General features: G+C 42.7%; 1 protein-coding gene across 1 annotated transcript in view; it reads right to left on the bottom strand.

Annotated features, from left to right (window-relative positions):
• ATG2A (autophagy related 2A) overlaps positions 1–25,686 on the bottom strand; it is a 214,730-nt gene that overhangs the window by 72,438 nt on the left and 116,606 nt on the right. The window contains exons 28-29 of the mRNA XM_073604869.1: positions 23,215–23,291; positions 17,380–17,550 (exon numbers count right to left, since the gene is read on the bottom strand). Of these exons, the coding sequence (XP_073460970.1) occupies positions 17,380–17,550; positions 23,215–23,291 (248 nt within the window). The remainder of the gene's footprint in view (positions 1–17,379; positions 17,551–23,214; positions 23,292–25,686) is intronic.

A 25,686-nucleotide genomic window follows, 5' to 3' on the forward strand; every position in this document is an offset into this window, starting at 1 on the left:
AATGTTGCTATGAGGAACAAAAGCCTAAAGTGGCAATAAACCCCCCAAATAAAAGTATTATATTGCAGCTTACTGATTCTTAGGTGTGATAGCTGCATTTGTTTTCTTTTGGGCTTTTTTCCCTTTATTTTTACCTGTTGATCCAGCCAGTAAGTCTGTTATTCCTCAATCTCCTTTAACATACCAAGCTGTCCAGCAAAAGTGGCAGTTAGAGGGTAGAGACAAATAATTTAACACTAAGGCCTCATCATGCACACAGGACATTTTTAAAGCTGCTGTTTATGGCTTCAGGTGTTTTTTCTGCAGCCAGCAAACTCCCCAGCATGTTATCCTATGTGTCCGTGCACACACAGACTTTTAATAGCTTTTTTTGCCGGGGGGGGGGTTTCTGTCTCGGAAAAAACAAAAACCTAGCACTAGGGGTTTTCAGAAGGAGTTTTTCAGCTGTATATACGCTCCAAAGCTGATAAAAGCATGAAAACGCTGAAAAATGTGACTATTTTGCATTTATCAGCGTTTTTGAGCCATAAACTTTTGTGGGAGTATAGTTTTGCAAAAAAAAAAAAAAAAAAAGCTAATAAATGCAACAGCTAAAAAAAAGCTGAAAAATGCTACTGCAAAAAGCAGCAAGACTCATTCTACAGCTTTGTACAGCTAATGCTACTGGCACTTTTATAACTTCTAGTGTGCATTTGGTCAGTTTTTACTCATTTATGTAAAACCTTGATCTCAAAAAGTTAGTCAAGCCCATCTAATTTTGCTAGTGCATCTAACAAAGGTATATCGCTCCTCCGTCCAAAGTGGAGACACCCTAGGACAGGTGAAAAATATAAAAAAAAAAGGCCAAAAAAAAAAAAAAAATCAACAAATGTGGCAACCACATTTCAGGTTTGTAAGATGCAGTTTAGGATCTTATTGCTTTAGGGTTAAATACTGCTTTAAGTGTAAAGGTGTATGTTTAGGGCTAAATGTTAGGGTGCCCTATTCTAGGGCATTATTTTAGAGTTTAAGTTAAATGTTGAAATTCAATCAGGGTCAAATGTTGAGGACATTTCCCAACTTAAGAAATCTTTCCTGAGCATCAGCAATTTTGCAAGTTTTCGGAATTCCTTTCTCAAAAACTACTAGAGCTGAATTTGAAATGCAGCAAGCTTTAAAATAAACAAATCAAAATGAGCATAGGATAATAAAATACTTAAGTAGAGTTTATAAAGGCAGAAAAACATGCAGTATCATTTCTCCACTCATTTCTACTTCCTAAGCCTTGCTAAAGATAAGTGAGGTACAAGTTCTTTTTACAAGGAGTTGTGTAGTAACATTTGAATGCCCTTCCCTATGCAATTTGTGGGAGCGTGTTTGCCAACTGTTGTCACAATCATAAAAGTTTAGGCAGATAATATGTGTAAAAAAACTGTGGGTTGGTCTTTTATAGATTTGGATAAACATGGAGTACTTTCAAAAAAAAATAAAATAGTGAACACAGCTGCTGGACTAGAAAAACAGGAAGAGAGAGTTAATGTATTAGAGGTAATTTAGATCACCGCTATCCAAGAGCCATACTAATCAAGTTGTTTTTCATCCATTGACATATACAGTGCCTTGAAAAGTTCCACTTTTTTCATGTTACAACCAAAAATGTGAATGTATTTTATAGGGATTTTATGTGATAGACCAACACAAAGTGGCACATAATTGTAAAGTGGAAGGAAAATGATAAATGGTTTTCAAAATGTTTTACAAATAAATATGTGGAAAGTGTGGTGTGCATTTGTATTCAGCCCCCCTGAGTCAATACTTTGTAGAACCACCTTTCACTGCAATTACGACTGCAAGTCTTTTTGGGGATGTCTCTACCAGCTTTGCACATCTAGAGAGTGACATTTTTGCCCATTCTTCTTCACAAAATAGCTCAAGCTCTGTCAGATTGGATGGAGAGCGTCTGTGAACAGCAATTTTCAAGTCTTGCCGCAGATTCTCAACTGGATTTAGGTCTGGACTTTGACTGGGCCATTCTAACACATGAATATGCTTTGATATAAACCATTCCATTGTGGCTCTGGCTGTATGTTTAGGGTCATGGTCATTGTCCTGCTGGAAGGTGAACCTCTGCCCCATTCTCAAGTCTTTTGCAGACTACCAGGTTTTCTTCTAAGATTGCCCTGTATTTGGCTTCATCCAGCTTCCCATCAACTCTTACCGTATTTTTTCAAAAAAAAATTGCGTTTGAAAGACCGCTGCGCAAATACCGCGTGACATAAAATATTGCAACAACTGCTATTTTATTCCCTAGGGTCTCTGCTAAATATATATATATATATATAAATATATATATATATATATATATATATATATAAAATGTTTGGGGGTTTGAAGTGAATTTCTAGCAGAAAATACAGGATTTTTACTTGTAAGCAACAAGTGTCAGAAAAGATTTAGTCTTTAAATGGTTAAACTGAGAGCTTCTACACACAGAGTTCAGTCCATTGATAAGTGTAAACATTGTATCTTTTTAGCTTCTTTTATCAGACTTGGCAGGCTGCCCAGAGAGGAGAGAAGTCCTCCACAGAAGACTTCAGGCAACTTGCATTGACTTCTATTACAGAAGTCATTTGCAAGTCCCGCTGAAGTTATAATCGGCCTTTTTTATCAGCACAATCGGCCGATGCCGATTAATTAAAAAACGCCAAATATCGGTCGACCTCTAACCACCACCATGTTTCACGGTGGGGATGGTGTGTTCAGGGTGATGTGCAGTGTTAGTTTTCCACCACACATAGCTTTTTGCTAAATTTAAGTTAAATTTTGGTCTCATCTGAGCAGAGCACCTTCTTCCACATGTTTGCTGTGCCCCCCACATGGCTTCTTGCAAACTGCAAATGGGACTTCTTATGGCTTTCTTTCAACAAAGGCTTTCTTCTTGCCACTTTTCCATAAAGGCCAGATTAATGGAGTGCATGACTAATAGTTGTCCTGTAGACAGATTCTCCCACCTGAGCTGTGGATCTCTGCAGCTCCTCCAGAGTTACCATGAGCCTCTTGGCTGCTTCTCTGCTTAATGCTCTCCTTCTTGCCCAGCCTGTCAGTTTGGGTGGACGGCCATTTCTTGGCATGTTTGCAGTTGTGCCATAGTCTTTCAATTTTCGGATGATGAATTAAACAGTGCTCTGTGATTTGTTCAAAGCTTGGGATATTTTTCATAACCTAAAACTTGCTTTAAACTTCTTCCAAGCTTTAACTCTGACTCAGATGTGTTCCTTGGCCTTCATGATGCTTTTTCTTCACCACGGTTCTCTAATAGCCGGTTCACAATGAGGCAGCGCAACTCACAGAGGCGATCTGCACACGACAGCAGCGGCGACTTGCAAAACGACTTCTACATAGAAGTCAATGCAAGTCGCCTCAAGTCGCCCCCAAAGTAGTACAGGAACCTTTTTCTAAGTCGGAGCGACTTGAGTCACTCCTATTAGAACAGTTCCATTGTACAGAACGGAACGCGACTTGTCAGGCGGCTATGTCGCCTGACAAGTCGTCCCCGTGTGAACCGGCTCTAACAAACCTTTGAGGGCTTCACAGAACAGCTGCATTTATACTGAGATTAAATTACACACAGGTGGACTCTATTCACTAATTAGGTGACTTCAGAAGACAATTGGTTCCACTAGATTTTAGTTAGGGACATCAGAGTAAAGGGGGCTGAATACAAATGCGTGCCACATCATTCAGATATTTATTTGTAAAAAAATGTTGAAAACCATTTATCATTTTCCTTCCACTTCACAATTATGTGCCACTTTATGTTGGTCTATCACATAAAATCCCAATAAAATACATTTATGTTTTTGGTTGCAACATAAAATGTGGAAAATTTCAAGGGGTACGAATACTTTTTTCAAGGCACTGTAAATGTGATGTGTTTCAATAAAACATGGCAAAAAAGCCTAAAGTGGATAAAAAAAACTATTAACAAATGGTAAACTGAAAAAGGTGTAATTAACAAAATACATGAACATGCTATTATAAGTAGAATGAAAAAACAAAGTATATACAGCTATTCTAATCTACATAAGAAGTCCTCATAGGCTATACAGTTTAGATCCGGAGGCCTATGGGATAGTTTTATTTAATTTTTTTTTTTAGCCCCTGAGCGGGCTCTTGAGTCCTTTCTCCTCTTCTCTTTATATTTATATACTGTATGAACGCGGGTCAATCTCAGGTGCTGCTTGGTGTATTATACTGCTTGGTGTATTATACATGATGATCTCTGAAACATTGTTTGCTTATGTGTAGCTCATTCTCTAGGCTTTGATCGTCGAGAGCTGCACTGATCATGGTTTTCCTAATGGACCATACTGGTATTGAAGCGCCCTCACCTGGTTACCGTTTGTCTTTTTATTTGTTGTTATTGTTTATATCATATAAGAGGCCTATTTGTCTGTGGTATGTTTTCACTTTCATACTACTTTCAGTCGCTGGGCTTGGCTTCCGTTCACTGTTTTGTAGGTTTACTTTTTTACTCAATAAAAATATTGTGAAAGTTAATGCTATTGGCTTCTGTAAACTAACATAGCTGTTTTGGTGTTTCCACAGCAGATACAAATTGGCAGACACATTTTAGGTACCAATAAATGCTTCTGCATGTGGTATACAGATATTACACCCAATATTTTAACAAAGCCCACCCAAAATAGTAACAGCTATTCACTCTCAGCTTAAAAGTAAACTCTGCACCAAACACGTAACCTTTAAAGTGCATGTCCAGCCAAAACACTTTGCTTAGCTTTGTATAGAACAAGAACGGTTAGAACCACTGAAGATTTTACTGCTATTTAGAACTCCGTAAGAGAGATTTAGGCCCCTTTCACACTGGGGCGGTGGGGGCGGTGGGGGCGTCGGCGGTAAAACAGCAATATATTTAGCGCCGCTTTTTCCGTCATTTAAGCGGCGGTATTCGGCCGCTAGCGGTGCAGTTTTAACCCCCGCTGGCGGCCAAAAAAGGGTTAAAACCGCCCACAAAGCGCCGCTACAGTGGCGCTATCCCGTCGGGATAGCCGCGCTGCCCCATTGATTTCAATGGGCAGGAGCGGTGAAGGAGCAGTGAATACACCGCTCCTTCACCGCTCCAAAGATGCTGTTTGCAGGAGTTTTTTTTTCTCCTGCCAGCGCACCGCTCCAATGTGAAAGCCCTCGGGCTTTCACACTGGAGAAACAGTAGCGGCAGTTTTAGGTCGGTTTGCAGGCGCTATTTTTAGCGCAATAGCGCCTGCAAACCGCCCCAGTTTGAAAGGGGCCTTACCCTGACCTGCTGACAACCTTTGCGCCAACAGAAAAACAAATAGAAATAAAATATGATTTTTTACGTTAAATCCTTTTCTTGGAGTTCATTGAGGGACACAGGAATTCAGATATTCTCAGATTATGCTGTCACCTACAGGACTGGACACTGGCAAACAAGTCCAAGAGAACTTTTCCTCTACCCAGGATGTCTCAGTTTGTAGCAAGCAGCACTAAGTGCATGGACATAAACACAGAGTGCTGGGACCTGCATCCCTCATTGGATGAAGGGGAAAAGTTCTTACAGACTCTCAGGGGCGGATTCAGGGGTCCAGGACCCTTCAGGGTGCTTCCTGTCTGCAAAGAAGAATGCCTCAAATAGCAGTTGTAGGGACTCTGGCCCAAGGCTGGTGACAGCAAGCTGATCTTCCTAACGCAGAGTAGTACGCACTGCATCCAAGAGACCCATAACAACCCCTTGTAATTTTTAGGTAATGGCTCAAGACTACAGCGTCTTAAAAACAGTCTCTTCAGAGACTGACTGCTGGGACTCGGAATCCAAGTCAGAGATGGTCACAGTGATCAGTGGCCTGGCCTGTTCGAATTCTAAGGCCTCAGAAAAGGTCAGATTTACACTTAGCAAGGGATAGTGAGGGAGCATGCTTAGAGCCACTGTGGTCAGTATCCACAAGGAATTGAATTAAAGGCGTTGTAAAGGCAGAAGGTTTTTTTATCTTAATGCATCCTATGGGTTAAGATAAAAAGCCTTCTGTGTGTAGCAGCCTCCCCAGCACACCCTAATACTTACCTGAGGTCCATCTCTGTGCACGAGTCCCTCAGCCATCTGGAACTTTCCTTCTGATTGGCGCCACTGTCTCCCGCGGCTGTCAATCAAAGTCAGTTAGCCAATCAGGAGGGGGGGGGCAGGGCCAAATGGCAGCTCCATGTCTGAAAGGACTACACGGAGCTCCAGCTCGGCCATCCCCATAGTAAGCTGCTTGCTGTGGAGGCACTCAACAGGAGGGAGGGGCCAGGCGCATAGACAGGGGCCTGGTAAAAGGAGGATCCAGGCTGCCCTGTGCAAATCCACTGCACAGAGCAAGTACATATAGCATGTCTGTTATTTAAAAAAACAAAACAAAAAGAAGACTTTATGATCACTTTAAATTGGTCACAAAGACATGAGTGACGGCTGTAGTGGCCCCAGACTAAAGGTATGGCACTCTGCCTCAACCGAGAGTTGAGGGAAACTTCAATAATGTAGTTCCTATGACCACAGGATCACGGTATTCCAGATTACAGGTGTTCGTGCCTTCAGAGAATACCAAAAAACACACCCATGAACCATTAGAGTATATGCTGGAGTCACCTGTAGCAGTGAGACTGTCCCCTCTGTGTCTATGTACAAGATATTCTGTGATAGCATGGCAGTGTGGCAACTAGGCCCAAAGAGTGGGGCAAGGATTCAGGAACTTACAAACCCAGGCAGCTAGTAACCATAAGAATGGGATGGCTATAGGTGACCAGGTCACTGTAGGCAGGCAGTAGGAGTAGACCAGATTTCAAAGTTCCACATGGTACTTTGGAAGCAGAAGCAGTAGTGGGATGAGGTTTATTTTACGCAGAATGGCAGGCAAGAGAGCCCAAAGTGTGCGCATGGCACTACACCCAGAGGATGGCATCAGTGTGCAGTCCCTTAGCATTAACCCTTACCATAGTAAGCCAGCAGTAGAAAGAGCCAGTGGTGCAATTAGTGTGGAAGCTCTCATTGTTTTGATCGGCCAACTCAACAGAGTGAGTCTTCAGAGATAGAGCAAGCACTAAGGAAATGCCATGGCTCTGGACCTGGAAGCATTCCAGGGCTAAATATTATCAGTACACAAATGTCTGGATAGTAATGCAGTGTCCAGATCCCGAAGGTCACATGCCAAGAAAGCCCCACAAATCCAGTTAAACACTCCAAAGTCAGACTTGGGAAATGCAAATTTGGATAGCTGCTATGTAGGGCCCAGATCAAGCAGCAACGTAAAGAGGATTCTTGAATGAAGCCAATGGAAGAAGAATCCAAAACATAAAAATGAAGAAAAAAAGGCCAGCAAAGAGTGGTTAGACTTATATCAGCAGAGCTGAAAAAAAGGCATACATCCTAGAACACTAGAAAAAATTGAGGCATGCTGGGTAGAGGAGGGTTTATCCTGGGATGTAGATTTAAAGTGGATGCAAACCCACCACTCACCCAGTATAAACTAATGGCACAATATTATCTGTGCACACATACACGACTCCTGCATGTACCCTTACCTTTCCTCTGTAATCCCCTTCAGCTGTAGGAGCCCCGAAAAACACTGGAATCGGTGGGAGGGTCTCTTTGCCGCAGCTCGGCGGGCGGAGTCATGATGTCACAAGACTCCCCGCCCACCTCTACACTCTCCTACTCTTTCTGCTGGCATCCTGGGAGCTGACTGCACCATGAATATCCTCCTCAGTCACACTGATATTCTGCTGATCTCGTGTATCGCGCCCCATGATGAGTAACATCCAGTCAAAACTCAGGAAAGGCACCACATGAGGTGTGGAGCAGCCAATCCTGGGAAAGCTTGAGAAGAAAGTAGGAGGAATGTGAAGCTGGAATCGTAGAAACTCTCTCTGCTCTTATGCTCGTGCATGACAAAGAAATCAGATGTCAGTGACAGCAGTGGGACATGTGCGGACACAAACTTATCCGTGTGTCCTTTTTTAACTTAGTAAAAAAAGACAAGAGGATTGCTCAGAGCTGAATTAACTCTTCGTGGCAAGACTGGGCACAGATGACTTGACATCCTCTGCTGTACCAGGTAGAAGTCTTCATTAAAAAAAATAATTTCAGGTTTAAAACCACTTTAAAAAAAGATTGAAAATGAACTCTAAAATTATCATGTTAAAGATTAACTGCAATTTAACCACTTGACGACCGCCTCACGCCGATTTACGTCGGCAAGGTGGCACGGACAGACAAAATCACGTATATATACGTGATTTGCCTTCCGCGGGTGGGGGGTCCGATCGGACCCCCCCCCCGGTGCCCGAGGCGGTCGTCTTTGGTCCCCCGGCGATCGGAGGTGAGGGGGAGGCCATCCGTTCGTGGCCCCCCCCTCGCGATCGCCGCCGGCCAATCAGATAACTTCCTTTGCTGCTGTATGCTAAACAGCAGCAAAGGAAATGATGTCATCTCTCCTCGGCTCGGTATTCCGTTGCAGCGCCGAGGAGAGAAGACATCACTATGAGTGCACTAACACTACACACACAGTAGAACATGCCAGGCACACAAAACACCCCGATCCCCCCCCCCGATCGCCCCCCAATCACCCCCCCCCCTCCCTGTCACAAACTGACACCAGCAGTTTTTTTTTTTTTTTCTGATTACTGCATTGGTGTCAGTTTGTGACAGTTACAGTGTTGGGACAGTGAATATTACCCCCCTTTAGGTCTAGGATACCCCCCTAACCCCCCCTAATAAAGTTTTAACCCCTTGATCACCCCGTCACCAGTGTCGCTAAGCGATCATTTTTCTGATCGCTGTATTAGTGTCGCTGGTGATGCTAGTTAGTGAGGTAAATATTTAGGTTCGCCGTCAGCGTTTTATAGCGACAGGGACCCCCATATACTACCGAATAAATGTTTTAACCCCTTGATGGCCCCCTAGTTAACCCTTTCACCACTGATCACCGTATAACTGTTACAGGTGACGCTGGTTAGTTTGTTTATTTTTTTTAGTGTGAGGGCACCCGCCGTTTATTACCGAATAAAGGTTTAGCCCCCTGATCGCCCGGCGGTGATATGCGTCGCCCCAGGCAGCGTCAGATTAGCGCCAGTACCGCTAACACCCACGCACGCAACATACGCCTCCCTTAGTGGTATAGTATCTGATCGGATCAATATCTGATCTAATCAGATCTATACTAGCGTCCCCAGCAGTTTAGGGTTCCCAAAAACACAGTGTTAGCGGGATCAGCCCAGATACCTGCTAGCACCTGCGTTTTGCCCCACCGCCCGGCCCAGCCCAGCCCACCCAAGTGCAGTATCGATCGATCACTGACACTTACAAAACACTAAATGCATAACTGCAGCGTTCGCAGAGTCAGGCCTGATCCCTGCGATCGCTAACAGTTTTTTTGGTAGTATTTTGGTGAACTGGCAAGCACCAGCCCCAAGCAGCGTCAGATTAGCGCCAGTACCGCTAACACCCACGCATGCAGCATACGCCTCCCTTAGTGGTATAGTATCTGAACGGATCAATATCTGATCCGATCAGATCTATACTAGCGTCCCCAGCAGTTTAGGGTTTTCAAAAACGCAGTGTTAGCGGGATCAGCCCAGATACCTGCTACCACCTGCATTTTGCCCCTCCGCCCGGCCCAGCCCACCCAAGTGCAGTATCGATCGATCACTGTCACTTACAAAACACTAAACTAAACTGCAGCATTCGCAGAGTCAGGCCTGATCCCTGCGATCGCTAACAGTTTTTTTGGTAGCGTTTTGGTGAACTGGCAAGCACCAGCGGCCTAGTACACCCCGGTCGTAGTCAAACCAGCACTGCAGTAACACTTGGTGACGTGGCGAGTCCCATAAGTGCAGTTCAAGCTGGTGAGGTGGCAAGCACAAGTAGTGTCGCGCTGCCACCAAGAAGACAAACACAGGCCCGTCGTGCCCATAGTGCCCTTCCTGCTGCATTCGCCAATCCTAATTGGGAACCCACCACTTCTGCAGCGCCCGTACTTCCCCCATTCACATCCCCTACCAAATGCAGTCGGCTGCATGAGAGGCATTTTCTTTATGTCCTCCCGAGTACCCCTACCCAACGCCCCCCAAAAAAGATGTTGTGTCTGCAGCAAGCGTGGATATAGGCGTGACACCCGCTATTATTGTCCCTCCTGTCCTGACAATCCTGGTCTTTGCATTGGTGAATGTTTTGAACGCTACCATTCACTAGTTGAGTATTAGCGTAGGGTACAGCATTGCACAGACTAGGCACACTTTCACAGGGTCTCCCAAGATGCCATCGCATTTTGAGAGACCCGAACCTGGAACCGGTTACCGTTATAAAAGTTAGTTACAAAAAAAGTGTAAAAAAAAAAAAAAAAAAATATATATAAAATAAAAAAAAAATAGTTGTCGTTTTATTGTTCTCTCTCTCTCTATTCTCTCTCTCTTGTTCTGCTCTTTTTTACTGTATTCTATTCTGCAATGTTTTATTGTTATTATGTTTTATCATGTTTGTTTTTCAGGTATGTAATTATTTATACTTTACCGTTTACTGTGCTTTATTGTTAACCATTTTTTTGTCTTCAGGTACGCCATTCACGACTTTGAATGGTTATACCAGAATGATGCCTGCAGGTTTAGGTATCATCTTGGTATCATTCTTTTCAGCCAGCGGTCGGCTTTCATGTAAAAGCAATCCTAGCGGGGGAGGGAATGCCCCCCCCCCCACTGTCTTCCGTGTTTTTCTCTGGCTCTCCTGTCTCAACAGGGAACCTGAGAATGCAGCCGGTGATTCAGCCAGCTGACCATAGAGCTGATCAGAGACCAGAGTGGCTCCAAACATCTCTATGGCCTAAGAAACCGGAAGCTACGAGCATTTTATGACTTAGATTTCGCCAGATGTAAATAGCGCCATTGGGAAATTGGGGAAGCATTTTATCACACCGATCTTGGTGTCATCAGATGCTTTGAGGGCAGAGGAGAGATCTAGGGTCTAATAGACCCCAATTTTTTCAAAAAAGAGTACCTGTCACTACCTATTGCTATCATAGGGGATATTTACATTCCCCGAGATAACAATAAAAATGATTTAAAAAAAAAAAAAAATGAAAGGAACAGTTTAAAAATAAGATAAAAAAGCAAAGGCGAACACAAGCGGCGGTCTGTCGTCAAACGTAAACAGCAATTGCACCATGCATGTGAGGTATCGCCGCGAAGGTCAGATCGAGGGCAGTAATTTTTGCAGTAGACCTCCTCTGTAAATCTAAAGTGGTAACCTGTAAAGGCTTTTAAAGGCTTTTAAAAATGTATTTATTTTGTTGCCACTGCACGTTTGTGCGCAATTTTAAAGCATGTCATGTTTGGTATCCATGTACTCGGCCTAAGATCATCTTTTTTATTTCATCAAACATTTGGGCAATATAGTGTGTTTTAGTGCATTAAAATTTAAAAAAGTGTGTTTTTTCCCCAAAAAATGCGTTTGAAAAATCGCTGCGCAAATACTGTGTGAAAAAAAAAAATGAAACACCCACCATTTAAATCTGTAGGGCATTTGCTTTAAAAAAATATATAATGTTTGGGGGTTCAAAGTAATTTTTTTGGAAAAAAAAATATCTTTTTCATGTAAACAAAAAGTGTCAGAAAGGGCTTTGTCTTCAAGTGGTTAGAAGAGTGAGTGATGTGTGACATAAGCTTCTAAATGTTGTGCATAAAATGCCAGGACAGTTCAAAACCCCCCCAAATGACCCCATTTTGGAAAGTAGACACCCCAAGCTATTTGCTGAGAGGCATGTCGAGTCCATGGAATATTTTATATTGCGACACAAGTTGCGGGAAAGAGACACATTTTTTTTTTTTGCACAAAGTTGTCACTAAATGATATATTGCTCAAACATGCCATGGGAATATGTGAAATTACACCCCAAAATACATTCTGCTGCTTCTACTGAGTACGGGGATACCACATGTGTGAGACTTTTTGGGAGCCTAGCCGCGTACGGGACCCTGAAAACCAAGCACCACCTTCAGGCTTTCTAAGGGCGTGAATTTTTGATTTCACTCTTCACTGCCTATCACAGTTTCGGAGGCCATGGAAAGCCCAGGTGGCTGTGTGAAAAAAATACTGTGTGAAAAAAAAAAATGAAACACCCACCATTTAAATCTGTAGGGCATTTGCTTTAAAAAAATATATAATGTTTGGGGGTTCAAAGTAATTTTTTTGGAAAAAAAAATATCTTTTTCATGTAAACAAAAAGTGTCAGAAAGGGCTTTGTCTTCAAGTGGTTAGAAGAGTTGGTGATGTGTGACATAAGCTTCTAAATGTTGTGCATAAAATGCCAGGACAGTTCAAAACCCCCCCAAATGACCCCATTTTGGAAAGTAGACACCCCAAGCTATTTGCTGAGAGGCATGTCGAGTCCATGGAATATTTTATATTGTGACACAAGTTGCGGGAAAGAGACAAATTTTTTTTTTTTTTTTTTGCACAAAGTTGTCACTAAATGATATATTGCTCAAACATGCCATGGGAATATGTGAAATTACACCCCAAAATACATTCTGCTGCTTCTCCTGAGTACGGGGATACCACATGTGTGAGACTTTTTGGGAGCCTAGCCGCGTACGGGACCCTGAAAACCAAGCACCGCCTTCAGGCTTTCTAAGGGCGTGAATTTTTGATTTCACTCTTCACTGCCTATCACAGTTTCGGAGGCCATGGAAAGCCCAGGTGGCACAAAACCCCCCCAAATGACCCCATTTTGGAAAGTAGACACCCCAAGCTATTTGCTGAGAGGTATAGTGAGTATTTTGCAGACCTCACTTTTTGTCACAAAGTTTTGAAAATTGAAAAAAGAAAAAAAAAAAATGTTTTTCTTGTCTTTCTTCATTTTCAAAAACAAATGAGAGCTGCAAAATACTCACCATGCCTCTCAGCAAATAGCTTGGGGTGTCTACTTTCCAAAATGGGGTCATTTGGGGGGGTTTTGTGCCACCTGGGCATTCCATGGCCTCCGAAACTGTGATAGGCAGTGAAGAGTGAAATCAAAAATTTTCACCCTTAGAAATCCTGAAGGCGGTGATTGGTTTTCGGGGCCCCGTACGCGGCTAGGCTCCCAAAAAGTCCCACACATGTGGTATCCCCATACTCAGGAGAAGCAGCTAAATGTATTTTGGGGTGCAATTCCACATATGCCCATGGCCTGTGTGAGCAATATATCATTTAGTGACAACTTTGTGCAAAAAAAAAAAAAAAAAAAAGTGTCACTTTCCCGCAACTTGTGTCAAAATATAAAATATTCCATGGACTCAATATGCCTCTCAGCAAATAGCTTGGGGTGTCTACTTTCCAAAATGGGGTCATTTGGGGGGGTTTTGTGCCACCTGGGCATTCCATGGCCTCCGAAACTGTGATAGGCAGTGAAGAGTGAAATCAAAAATTTACACCCTTAGAAATCCTGAAGGCGGTGCTTGGTTTTCGGGGCCCCGTACGCGGCTAAGCTCCCAAAAAGTCCCACACATGTGGTATCCCCATACTCAGGAGAAGCAGCTAAATGTATTTTGGGGTGCAATTCCACATAGGCCCATGGCCTGTGTGAGCAATATATCATTTAGTGACAACTTTTTGTAAATATTTTTTTTTTTTTTTTTGTCATTATTCAATCACTTGGGACAAAAAAAATAAATATTCAATGGGTTCAACATGCCTCTCAGCAATTTCCTTGGGGTGTCTACTTTCCAAAATGGGGTCATTTGGGGGGGTTTTGTACTGCCCTGCCATTTTAGCACCTCAAGAAATGACATAGGCAGTCATAAACTAAAAGCTGTGTAAATTACAGAAAATGTACCCTAGTTTGTAGACGCTATAACTTTTGCGCAAACCAATAAATATATGCTTATTGACATTTTTTTTACCAAAGACATGTGGCCGAATACATTTTGGCCTAAATGTATGACTAAAATTTAGTTTATTGGATTTTTTTTATAACAAAAAGTAGAAAATATCATTTTTTTTCAAAATTTTCTGTCTTTTTCCGTTTATAGCGCAAAAAATAAAAACTGCAGAGGTGATCAAATACCATCAAAAGAAAGCTCTATTTGTGGGAAGAAAAGGACGCAAATTTCGTTTGGGTACAGCATTGCATGACCGCGCAATTAGCAGTTAAAGCGACGCAGTGCCAAATTGGAAAAAGACCTCTGGTCCTTAGGCAGCATAATGGTCCGGGGCTCAAGTGGTTAAGCAAATGGGTTTACATAAACCATAAATGGTTCCTGGTGTTTATGGTAAATTTTGGGGGTTAGGCTCAGGGTAAAGTCTGAACTTAATCCCTAATATTGACCATAAGCACCAGGCACGATTTATCTTATCACAGTAATGAATAGTATATTATGACAGTCATACTAGCAGCAAAAGTACTACCATGTTCAAAAAAGCATATTACAGGACTTAAGTTCATTAAAGTTCATAGAAATATACAAGTTCTAATGCAACACAGACTCGGATACTCTCCAAAAATAACATTTACTAAAACGACAACCACAAGGAGGTACTTGTTAAAGTTGTGCAATTATATTTCCTTTCCAATAAAAAGATAAATGCACATAATCAGGCCACACAGAATCATACACAGAATCCTATAGACATCTGGTCATTTCAGGAAAATCTCCAATAAACCTGGCTACGGAGAACTGTGCACTTAAGACTGAATACCGCTTCTAATAAAAGAAAGTACAACTGCATGCAAGGTCCACCCCAATAAAAGTTCTAACAAAGACAAACACACACCTTGGCCCATGAAAAATAGAAGGAAGAATCTCTGCTGATCTTGACTGCTCACAAAAGGTGCTGTTGGCTAGTAACTTTCCTATTCCAGCAATTAATTTCACTACATAAGTTCACTCAGGAAAGCCTTATTTTAAGTCCATTCACGTTTCCCATTTCAACTGAAGCCCCGATGAAGGGAGAGTGTTTCCTGGCCCCCGAAATGTGGTGGAGGTCTTTTAGTGCAAACCATTAAAATGGTTCTAAAGGCTAGATATATATTTTTTTTTTTTTACCCTAATGTATTGCCTTCATTAAGGTAAAACATGTCCCACTACTTGTATCACCCCCACTCACCTCCCCTTATATTTACAGGAGTCCAATCTTGATTCAGTGCTTTGCCTATCTGCAGTAGTGCTGGTTTCCCTTTCTCTCCTCACAGGCACAGAGAGAACAGCGGGTGCCATCAGCTCCAGTGGAAATCCAAAAGGAAAGGGAGCAGGAGGGAGGGCTAGGGAGCAAACCTGCAGATGTGCCACCATAGGAAGTGGCTTCCTATGTTGGTACACAGAGAAGAGGAGGGGCCAAGAGCATCATTGGGGGGCCTCAGAAGAGGAGGTTTCAGGCTGCTCTGTACAATACCATTTGCAATTACTGGATCAGCATGACAACCAGGAAACCAAAATAAAATAAAGTCCTTAAATGCTCTTCCCTCTAACCTATCCTTAAGAGTACCATAAATCCTGCGACACCACTATGTTGTTCATACTTTTTAGTAGCTTAATGCATTCTATGCATTAAGATAAAAAGCCTTCTGTGTGCAGCAACCCCCCTCAGCCCCCTAATACTTACCTGAGCCCCATCTAGATCTAGCGATGTTGCAGGAGCGACTCGACTGCCCAGGACTCCCCTCCTCACTGGCTGAGATGGCAGCCATTGGCTCCCGCTGCTGTCAAAGTCAGTCAGCCAATGGGGCGAGAAAGGGGACGGGGCGAGAACTGGTTGAACTGGATGGAATTGTGTTTTTTTTCAACCTGACGAACCATGTAACTATGTAACTTCTGCGCATGCGCGGGAGAGCAGTCATTGACGTCATCAACTGCATGTAATGTAAATATCTCCTAAATGGTGCACGTTTAGGAGAGATTCTGCTGGACAGTGAGGACTTCTAAAGGAAGTTGAAAAAAAAAAAAATACTCTCACTGGCTGGATCAACAGGTAAAAATAAAGGAAAATAAAAAAGAAAGAAAACTAAAGCAGCCACCACATCTAAGAATTGGTAAGCTGCAATGTATTCAACTTTTGTTTTTGGGTTTAATACCACTTTAACTCGCACCCTAACAATTAACCCTCATACCAAACCTACCCATAAAGGCTGAACCCTAAGCAGATGAAAATGTCTATAACTAGTATAAAGACCTGAAACGCACTTAATATCAACCTCCTACAATTCCTTGCATAGCAGCACAGGAAGGACCAACAGTAGATGCTAATCAGGTTATGTAGCAGTGCCCATGGGCGGGCAGAGAATATGCTGACTGAAGGAAAGGACACAGTGTGCAGAGGGATAACTTCATTATACTGCTTTTCCTCTAGTGTCCAATTAGCAAGATGGGACTGTGTCCATGTCCCACTGTAGTTGCAGACTTGGCCTATGCTGTTGGGCAATGGCAGCTGGATCACAAAAGTTTCTAAAGAGGATTACAAATCATATGCCAGGTAAACATTACTCATATGGGAAATTCAGCTGTGAATGGAGTTGTCTAACCGGAGTTTAACATTGAAATGAACCCTTGAGAACTAACCTAAGTTCCAAAGCTTAATTTTTCCTATAACCCCCTAAACCCTAACTTTTAACAGTTAATTCTAAACCATAAACCCTGATCTAAACCTTAACATCAACTAACCCCCAACAAGCCTGGGCTTACCTTATCAAGTGTTGTAACTATCAGCATCAAAAGCTACCCCTTCTGTGCTGAGATCTTGGTGCTGACCTATCTAATGTATTGTTACTGTTCATTACATTAATTTAGGGTTTGCCTATGCACGTGGCTTGAACAGTTCTGCCAGTGTTCCATAAATACCTGTTAACTGCTTGGGACTAGGTTTGGAAGGGGGAGTTTGTAGGGGTTCTTTTCAATTTCTGCATGAATAAAAACTGTGGTATGCAATCTGATTAAAAATATAAAAAGTAGCCATATCAGTTCTGGGACACTTTTCCTTGCATGGAAAACTGTCAGAACACAAACATGAGAGCTGTAAATGTATTTTACAAAAAAGTTCCTGGGCTGTTGCACTCATTCTACCTTCAATACATAGTGAGCTACTGACCCAGAAACGTGCACATAATGGAAGTTCTGACTTCGCTGGTTGCACACAAATTCCAGGGGCAAGTTCACTAAATAGTGGAGTGGGGATAAGAATAATGGAACCAGAGCTCACACCTTTAAAAACGAAGTCAGCAATGGTAGCCTTTATATTAATATTATGGTCTCCTTTAGGAATGTGAAGACAGGGTTAAAATTAAACAGAAATATCAGATGATTGCGCATTAAACAACTAGAAAGTCACAGTTTGCAAATGCAATAATGTAATCATAGACCTGGTACCTGCAGTTTCTGTCCTGCAATCTCAGTCGGTGGCTCAGGTTTGGGTGGGCAGTGCAGGTCCCCATTATTCATCACATACTGGATAAGGTTGACAAGCATAGCACAGGAATCTGCACAGGTATGAATGTGGAGCACGTTGTTGGAGCAGCGCAGTTCAAAGAGAGGCTGAGTCTGAAGGCAAAAAATACAGATCAATTTCTACAAGTACTAAATGAGAGGAAGATCTTCACAAAAATAAAACTAAAGAGCAGATATCCTTTTAAAATATTAGCTTGTAAACACAGGGGCAAGCAGTAACACCCAAATCCTGTTTTTTCTCTACATCGGTTGGAACTGCTGGAGTGGAGGAGAGTAGACACAGCTCAGGGGGTTGAGACTTCCAAGTACATGAGCGATATGTATGAAATTACTACACAAACCAATACTTGTCAACAGGACACATAGTATTGTCATGTGTTGACTTGTGTTCTGTGCTCATTACCAAATGCAGTATCTGCAAACACGTACACTGCTCTACCTGCCATCCGATGAATGGAGAAAGTGCAAAGTCTTGGACAGAGAGTGGACCAGGGCACAACATTTTTAAAGTACTCAATTTAAAAATTGCTATGGTGTCTGGAATTTAGTCTCATTAGCATACAATAAATGTACAGTGCCTTGAAAAAGTATTAATATCGCTTGAAATTTTCCACATTTTGTCATGTTACAACCAAAAACATAAATGTATTTTATTGGGATTTTATGTGATAGACCAACACAAAGTGGCACATAATTGTAAAGTGGAAGGAAAATGAAAAATGGTTTTCAACATTTTTTACAAATAAATATGTGAAAAGTGTGGCGTGCATTTGTATTCAGCCCTCCTAAGTCAATACTTTGTAGAACCACCTTTCATTGCAATTACTGCAATTGGATATGTCTCTACCAGCTTTGCACATCTAGTGAGTGAAATTTTTGCCCATTCTTCTTTGTAAAAATAGGATTTGTTTTAACATCTTACCTGTAAAATCCTTTTCTTTCGATGGACATCACGGGACACAGAGCCTCAGTAATAACTGATGGGTTATATAGGGTATCACTAGGATAGTGATTGGACACTGGTCACACCCTAAACAGGAAGTTCAACCCCCTATATAATCCCTCCCCTTACAGGGATACCTCAGTTTTGTAGCCAAGCAATATAAGTGTATTAGAAGAGGGGCGGGACCTCTGTGTCCCGCGATGTCCATCGAAAGAAAAGGATTTTACAGGTAAGCTGTTATAAAAAATCCTATTTTCTTTCTCGAACATCACGGGACACAGAGCCTCAGTAATTACTGATGGGATGTCCCAGAGCAATGCTACCTGAGGGGAGGGGAACCACGACCAAGTAGGGTGCAATCAGACCTGAGGACCTTGTACCGCTGCCTGTGGCACACTACGCCCAAAGGCGATATCCTCATGCCTTCTCACCTTCACCTGATAAAATCTGGTGAATGTATGAACTGAAGACCAGGTTGCGGTCTTGCAGATTTGAGCCATAGAGGCCCAGTGATGCACTGCCCAAGAAGCACCAATAGCTCCTGTGGAATGTGCTTTGATCTAAAACAGAGTAATGTTCTGTTTCAAACCGTAAGCCTGAATAATCAATTGTCGAATCCATTTAGAAATGGTAGATTTTGACACTGCCTGTCCTCTATTGGGACCCTCTGGCAGCACCAACAAAACATCCGTTTTGCGAATTTGAGCAGTTGTTTCCAGATAGGCCTTGACTGCTCTTACTACATCCAAAGAATGTAGTGACCCTTCTTCCGAAGAACAGGGATCTGGAAAAAAGGAAGGCAGAACAATGTCTTGGTTTAGATGAAAATCTGAAACCACCTTTGGTAAAAAACTAGGATGAGGGCGCAATACCACTCTATCCTTTGCGTAATCAAATAAAGCTCTTTACAGGAAAGAGCTGCTAATTCTGATACTCTTCTAGCAGAAGAGATGACTACCAGAAAAATTAACTTCCTTGTCAGCAAGACCAAAGGAATCTGACGTATTGGTTCAAAGGGCTGTTTCTGCAAAACAGACAGAACCAAGTTTAAGTCCCAGGGGTTTAGGGGCGCCTTAACCGGAAGATTAAGACGTGTCACCCCCTGCATAAAGTTTCGGACCAAAGAGAGTGAAGCAAGTGGTCGTTGAAATAATACTGATAAGGCCGAGACCTGGTCCTTGATGGCACTCAAGGCCAGCTTCATCTCTAATCCCAATTGTAGAAAATCAAGAATTCTACCAATCACATATTTTCTGAGATGCCAACCCCTGGATTCACACCAGGATACATAAGCTTTCCAGACTCTATGATAAATTACTCTGGAAGCTGGCTTCCTTGCATTGATCAAGGTAGATATCACCGGAGACCTGAAACCCCACGGCTCTTCAGAACGTGGGTTTCAATAGCCAAACCGTCAATTTTAACGTTTGTAAGGCAGGGTGGAACGCTGGACCCTGAGATAACAGGTCTGGGCGTGACGGTAGGGTCCACGGGGAACCCACCATCATCCATACTATTTCTGCATACCAAGTCCTCCTGGGCCAAGTGGGGCTCCGTTTGAAAAAACCTTCAGAGACCAGGGCCCCCTACAAATAGGGGGATCCACAGTTCTGGCCAGTAAAGCACCCGGCCAGAAATAAGGATAGAAAAACATTTTCTGATATGCGGGGTCCAGCTCTCTAAAAAGAGAAGCATTACAGGTAAAACCTTGTTTCTTCGGACACGAGGCCCAGGTACCATCCAATTCAGCCTAGAAAAGACACTTTGGAATGGATCTGGTTCGCCTGGCTTGCCCAAGTATAGGATATAGGATAATCCCTTTGGAGCTCAGCACAGGACATCTTTACACGTCCATCACCTAAGACACTGGCGTAAAAACTGAGGTATCCCTGCAAGGGGAGGGATTATATAGGGGGTTGAACTTCCTGTTTAGGGTGTGACCAGTGTCCAATCACCTAGTGATACCCTATATAACCCATCAGTAATTACTGAGGCTCTGTGTCCCGTGATGTTCGAGAAAGAAATAGCTCAAGCTCTGTCAGATTTGATGGAGAGCATCTCTGAACAGCAATTTAAGTCTTGCCACAGATTCTCAATTGGATTTAGGGCTGGACTTTAACTGGGCCATTCTAACACATGAATATGCTTTGATCTAAACCATTCTATTGTAGCTCTGGCTGTATGTTTAGGGTCATTGTCCTGCTGGAAAGTGAACCTCCACCCCAGTCTCAAGTCTTTTGCTAGCGCTAACAGGTTTTTTTTTCTAAGATTGCCCTGTATTTGGCTTTATTCATCTTCCCATCAACTCTGACCAGCTTCCCTGTCCCTGCTGAAGAAAAGCATCCCCACAACATGATGCTGCCATCGCCATGTTTCACAGTGGGGATGGTGTGTTCAGAGTAATGTAGTGTGTTAGTTTTCTGCCACACATAGCGTTTTGCTTTTGTGCCAAAAAGTTCAATTTTGGTCTCATATGACCAGAGCACCTTCTTCCACCTTTGGTGTGTCCCCCACATGGCTTCTCGCAAACGGGACTTCTTATGGCTTTCTTTCAACAATGGCTTTCTTCTTGCCACTCTTCCATAAAGGCCAGATTTGTGGAGTGCACAACTAATAGTTGTCCTGTGGACAGATTCTCCCACCTGAGCTGTGGATCTCTGCAGCTCCCCCAGAGTTACCATGGGCCTCTTGGCTGCTTCTCTGATGAATGGCCTGTCAGTTTCCATTTCTTGGTAGGTTTGCAGTTGCACCATACTCTTTCCATTTTCGGATGATGGATTGAACAGTGAGATGTTCAAAGCTTAGGATATTTCTTTAACCTAACCATGCTTTAAACTTCTCCACAACTCTATCCCTGACCTGTCTGGTGTGTTTCTTGGCCTTCATGATGCTGTTTGTTCACTAAGGTTCTCTAACAAACCTCTAAGGGCTTCACAGAACAGCTGTTTTTATACGGAGATTCAATTACACACAGGTGGACTCTATTTACCAATTAGGTGACTTCTAAAGGCAATTGATTCTACTAGATTTTAGTTAAGGGTATCAGAGTAAAGGGGGCTGAACACAAATGCACGCCACACTTTTCACATATTTGTAAAAAAAATTTGAAAACCATTTATCATTATTTTCCTTACACTTCACAATTATGTGCTACTTTGTGTTGGTCTATCACATAAAATCCCAATAAAATAAATTTACATTTTTGGTTGTAACATGACAAAATATGGAAAAAAAGCTGTTGCAAAACTACAAGTCCCATCATACCTCTGCCTCTGGATGTCACGCTTGTGGCTGTCAGAGTCTTGCTATGCCTCATGGGATTTGTGGTTCTGCAACAGCTGGAGGTCCGCTAATTGCATATCCCTGCACTACAGGCTGCCTGCAGAAAACTACAGAAGGAGGGCGGAGACAAGACCAGTCACCCTGCACAAGGAGAAAGCAGCAGTCACCAGTCTTAATACAGGAAACTCTTGCACAGAGGCAAAGTACAGAAGCTGTTTCATGCAGGACTATATGGAAAAAAATAAAGCAAAAAGTACCAAGATTCATGTTAAAATACGGTACTCGTTTCTAGACAATATTTCTTTGGTCCAGACTTCTGCTTTACGTTTAGTATCTGGCAATATATACACGTGAATTTGAGTAGATCTGCAGAGGTTTGGGGCTTAAAGAGAACCAGTCATAAATGGGCATTTGTAGGGATCTGTAGAGCTTTGCCTTTGAGGTATGCGTTTTATTATTAAGCTGTATGCTCGTAATTTAACAGCACAATTAATGACAGGTTATAAAGGCATTTGCAGAGACGGATTCATCTCTTGCCTAAGGTGGGAATGATAATCCACATTCTGTCCAGGCTGCTGGATCAGTCGACAAAGGGTTTAGTTATTTTCATGTTATCCTGAAAGTACAGAGTTCAGGAAGCCCTACAGCCTAAAGCTGAATATACACGCTTTTTTCATTGGGCAGGCTGAACAAAAAAATGTAATTAATGGATTCTCTCATCCACACAAGTGAGGTAAATGGATAAATTCTCCCCGCTATGCTATTGTATTCTGACAGAGGAACTCTTCTGCTGTCAGAATATACTAATCAGCCCTGCAGCTGTTGATCGAATTAAAGTTATCCAACTTTTCCCTGCTGAAGCGGCTGAATTTCAATCCATGTACTCACTTTAACTTCTGCTCTGACATGGAAAGAATACAAATAAATAAAAATAAGTGATTCCTAAGAGGTAAGGCATGCGCTACTATAATGATTCAAAAGTGGATATGGAAATTATTACAAATGTCCATGAGTGACTGGATCTCTTAAAATGGGTTCGAATTTAGAATGCGCAAATTTGAGCAGTTTACAATTAGGCCTAGCACATAGAATAAAGAAAGCCAGTATGGATCGAATAATGGTAAACATTGAATATTAAAACAAAGGGTTGTCAGTGATAATGGTGTTGCAAATGAATAGCAGCAGGTTGAATTAATGTGTATGTTACCACAACATATCATATTCCTGATATATGTTGTACCATGTAAATGTGTTAAAAAGTATCCTGTTCTCTTTGCATTGCTTCTTTGTGTGAAATACCTGGTGATTCTGCTAGTCCCTCTGCGTTCCTAATTCAAACTGACCACCCTAGGCATGATAGCACTTCCATCCCAGCGTGGTCAGTTTTCTGGCTGTGCTGGGAGCACGGTGTGCCTGTCTGTCTTGACTAGGTAGAGGTGACTGCTACAATTTATGGAAAACTATGATTTGTAAAGATGTAGAACAGCTCCTGACCATAATATAGTTTATCGTTCTGTTGTCTGGATACATACCAGCTTGGAGGAGGTGTTCCCCTTCCATGTTGTGATGACCAACTCTAATAGATCAACATCCAAGACACAGACATAATCTGGTAAGACAAACAGAAACTTTATAAGGTCTTTAGTTAAATCATCATCTCTTAAAAAAAAAAAAAGAAGAAGAAGCCAGTGTATAGTGCAGATACTGAAAAGGCTATCTAAGATCTGATGCCTATGTACACATTGATGCATAACTGAGAACATGCTTGTGAACGTGCACACCAATGTGTACATTCACAAGGGCTCTATAAGTATAGCTCCAGATTGTTACAGTGAACAAGTGGAAAGCTAAATACAGTGAAATTTAGCTGCTAACAGTCAAGTTTCAATCAAGTAGCAATGGTTATGTAAAAAAAAAAAAAAAAAAAAAAAAAAAAGAGCTCAGCAGTGTAGTACTACACCCATAAGAATGGATGCTGAAAAATCTTTTTCTATGAAAGCTGAGATACCACAGTAGTACCTTTATTTATCAGAATGTGATCACCAATGGGTCTGAAGGTGCCAAAAGTTAGTGCTCATCATTCATTTCCAACATGCACAGGCTTGGCACTAGGTGTAAAAGGCTTGTATTGAAGCAGATAGTTGTTGCAGCCTGCAGTTTAGGATTGCAGATGCTGCAGCCCTAGGTATTTTCACCAGTTCCTCTGTACAGACCCCTAGTCCACCTGGGGGAATATTTAAGCGTGTGTGCTAGAATCTGACAATCATGACTACTTAAAGGGACCCTGGAAAAAAATGAACAAGAATTTTGATGGTTAGCAATGCCTAACAGTTCTAATTTTGTTCTTGTATTCTTTTCTTCAGTTTATATGAATCAGACCCACTGTCTATGAAATTCTTAGCAGATGCCTATACCATTTTCCAGATGAGCAGAACAGGTTTTTGCATTTAAACATGCAAAACATATGCAAATCAGCATTTCTGAAACCTCTTCTTTTCCAAGTAATAAGTATTATAGGTAGTAAGAAGTCACTTATATTTCATATTTATTGACTTGCAGGGAATACTGGGGAAAATATGCTAAAGACACATCTAAAATACATAAACACTTGCCAAACATTCCTACTGGACTCAGTAAGTGGTAAGAATGTTTATGAGAGGCTGGTAACCAGAGAATGTTGAATTAAGAATTTGATTTAACATAGCCAGAGGATCTGCTTCTCAAATACTGTTCAAAATGCTTTTAAGTGTGCAGAATTAGTATGGGGTGTTGAGGCACACACTAAATATCTAGCTTGAATGCCCATGAGCACCTAACCTTATCAACATGTTCAAGAGGAAAAATCTATAACTAAAGTAGAAAAGGCCTTTAGCCTAGGGTATCGGATTCAGCGCTGGGCCAGATCAGATGACGATATCATCCTGACTAGTCCGAGGGAAGGAATGTCAATCAGGCAGGCTTGCAAAAACTTGCTGGACAGCCACTCCTTACTCGAGGATAAACCAACAGGATGCACATCTCCCTGGTTTGCCATCCTCCTCCCTTCTTCACAGACCTAGCAGGCACGCTTATTAACCTGAAACTCTGGACAAAGGCCTCTTGCAAAAGTTGGATTGTCTCTGCATGTCCAATTGTAATCAGGAGGTCAGAGTTTTAAACAACTAGTTGAATTGAAAACTGCTAATCCTAATGGCCCTTTTACACTGCAGCTCTTGTATTTTTAAATTGCAGCACTATTAAAATGCACAATGCATTTTTTTTTAAAAACGCACAGCGTGTTTTAAATGGGTGGCATGCAGCACCAAACCTGCAAAAAGCTGGTCCTTAAGGATGCCATCAGGGCTGACTCCAGCTATTCATTGGTTAAGGATGCCGGCGGGTGGTTGGTAAGGAGACAGAACCCGATGGCGTCCTTCCCAACCAGTGATAATGCCTCCCCCATGGTCAGCATGCTCCAGCTCAGGAGTGACGCTACCACTGGAGGGGGGAGGAGGCAGAGAGACAGCAGGCGAAACATCAGGGAGCATTGGCTCCCACAATCTGAGGGGAGGAGGCGGGGGAAGGCCGGATCTGAGGGGAGGAGGCGGGGGAAGGCCGGATCTGAGGGGAGGAGGCGGGGGAAGGCCGGATCTGAGGGGAGGAGGCGGGGGGAAGGCCGGATCTGAGGGGAGGAGGCGAGGGAAGGCCGGATCTGAGGGGAGGAGGCGAGGGAAGGCCGGATCTGAGGGGAGGAGGCGAGGGAAGGCCGGATCTGAGGGGAGGAGGCGAGGGAAGGCCGGATCTGAGGGGAGGAGGCGAGGGAAGGCCGGATCTGAGGGGAGGAGGCGAGGGAAGGCCGGATCTGAGGGGAGGAGGCGAGGGAAGGCCGGATCTAAGGGGAGGAGGCGAGGGAAGGCCGGATCTGAAGGGAGGAGGCGGGGGAAGGCCGGATCTGAGGGGAGGAGGCGGGGGAAGGCCGGATCTGAGGGGAGGAGGCGAGGGAAGGCCGGATCTGAGGGGAGGAG

This window comes from Aquarana catesbeiana, linkage group LG11 (genome assembly GCF_042186555.1).
Source record: "Aquarana catesbeiana isolate 2022-GZ linkage group LG11, ASM4218655v1, whole genome shotgun sequence".
Classification (NCBI taxonomy): Eukaryota; Metazoa; Chordata; class Amphibia; order Anura; family Ranidae; genus Aquarana; species Aquarana catesbeiana.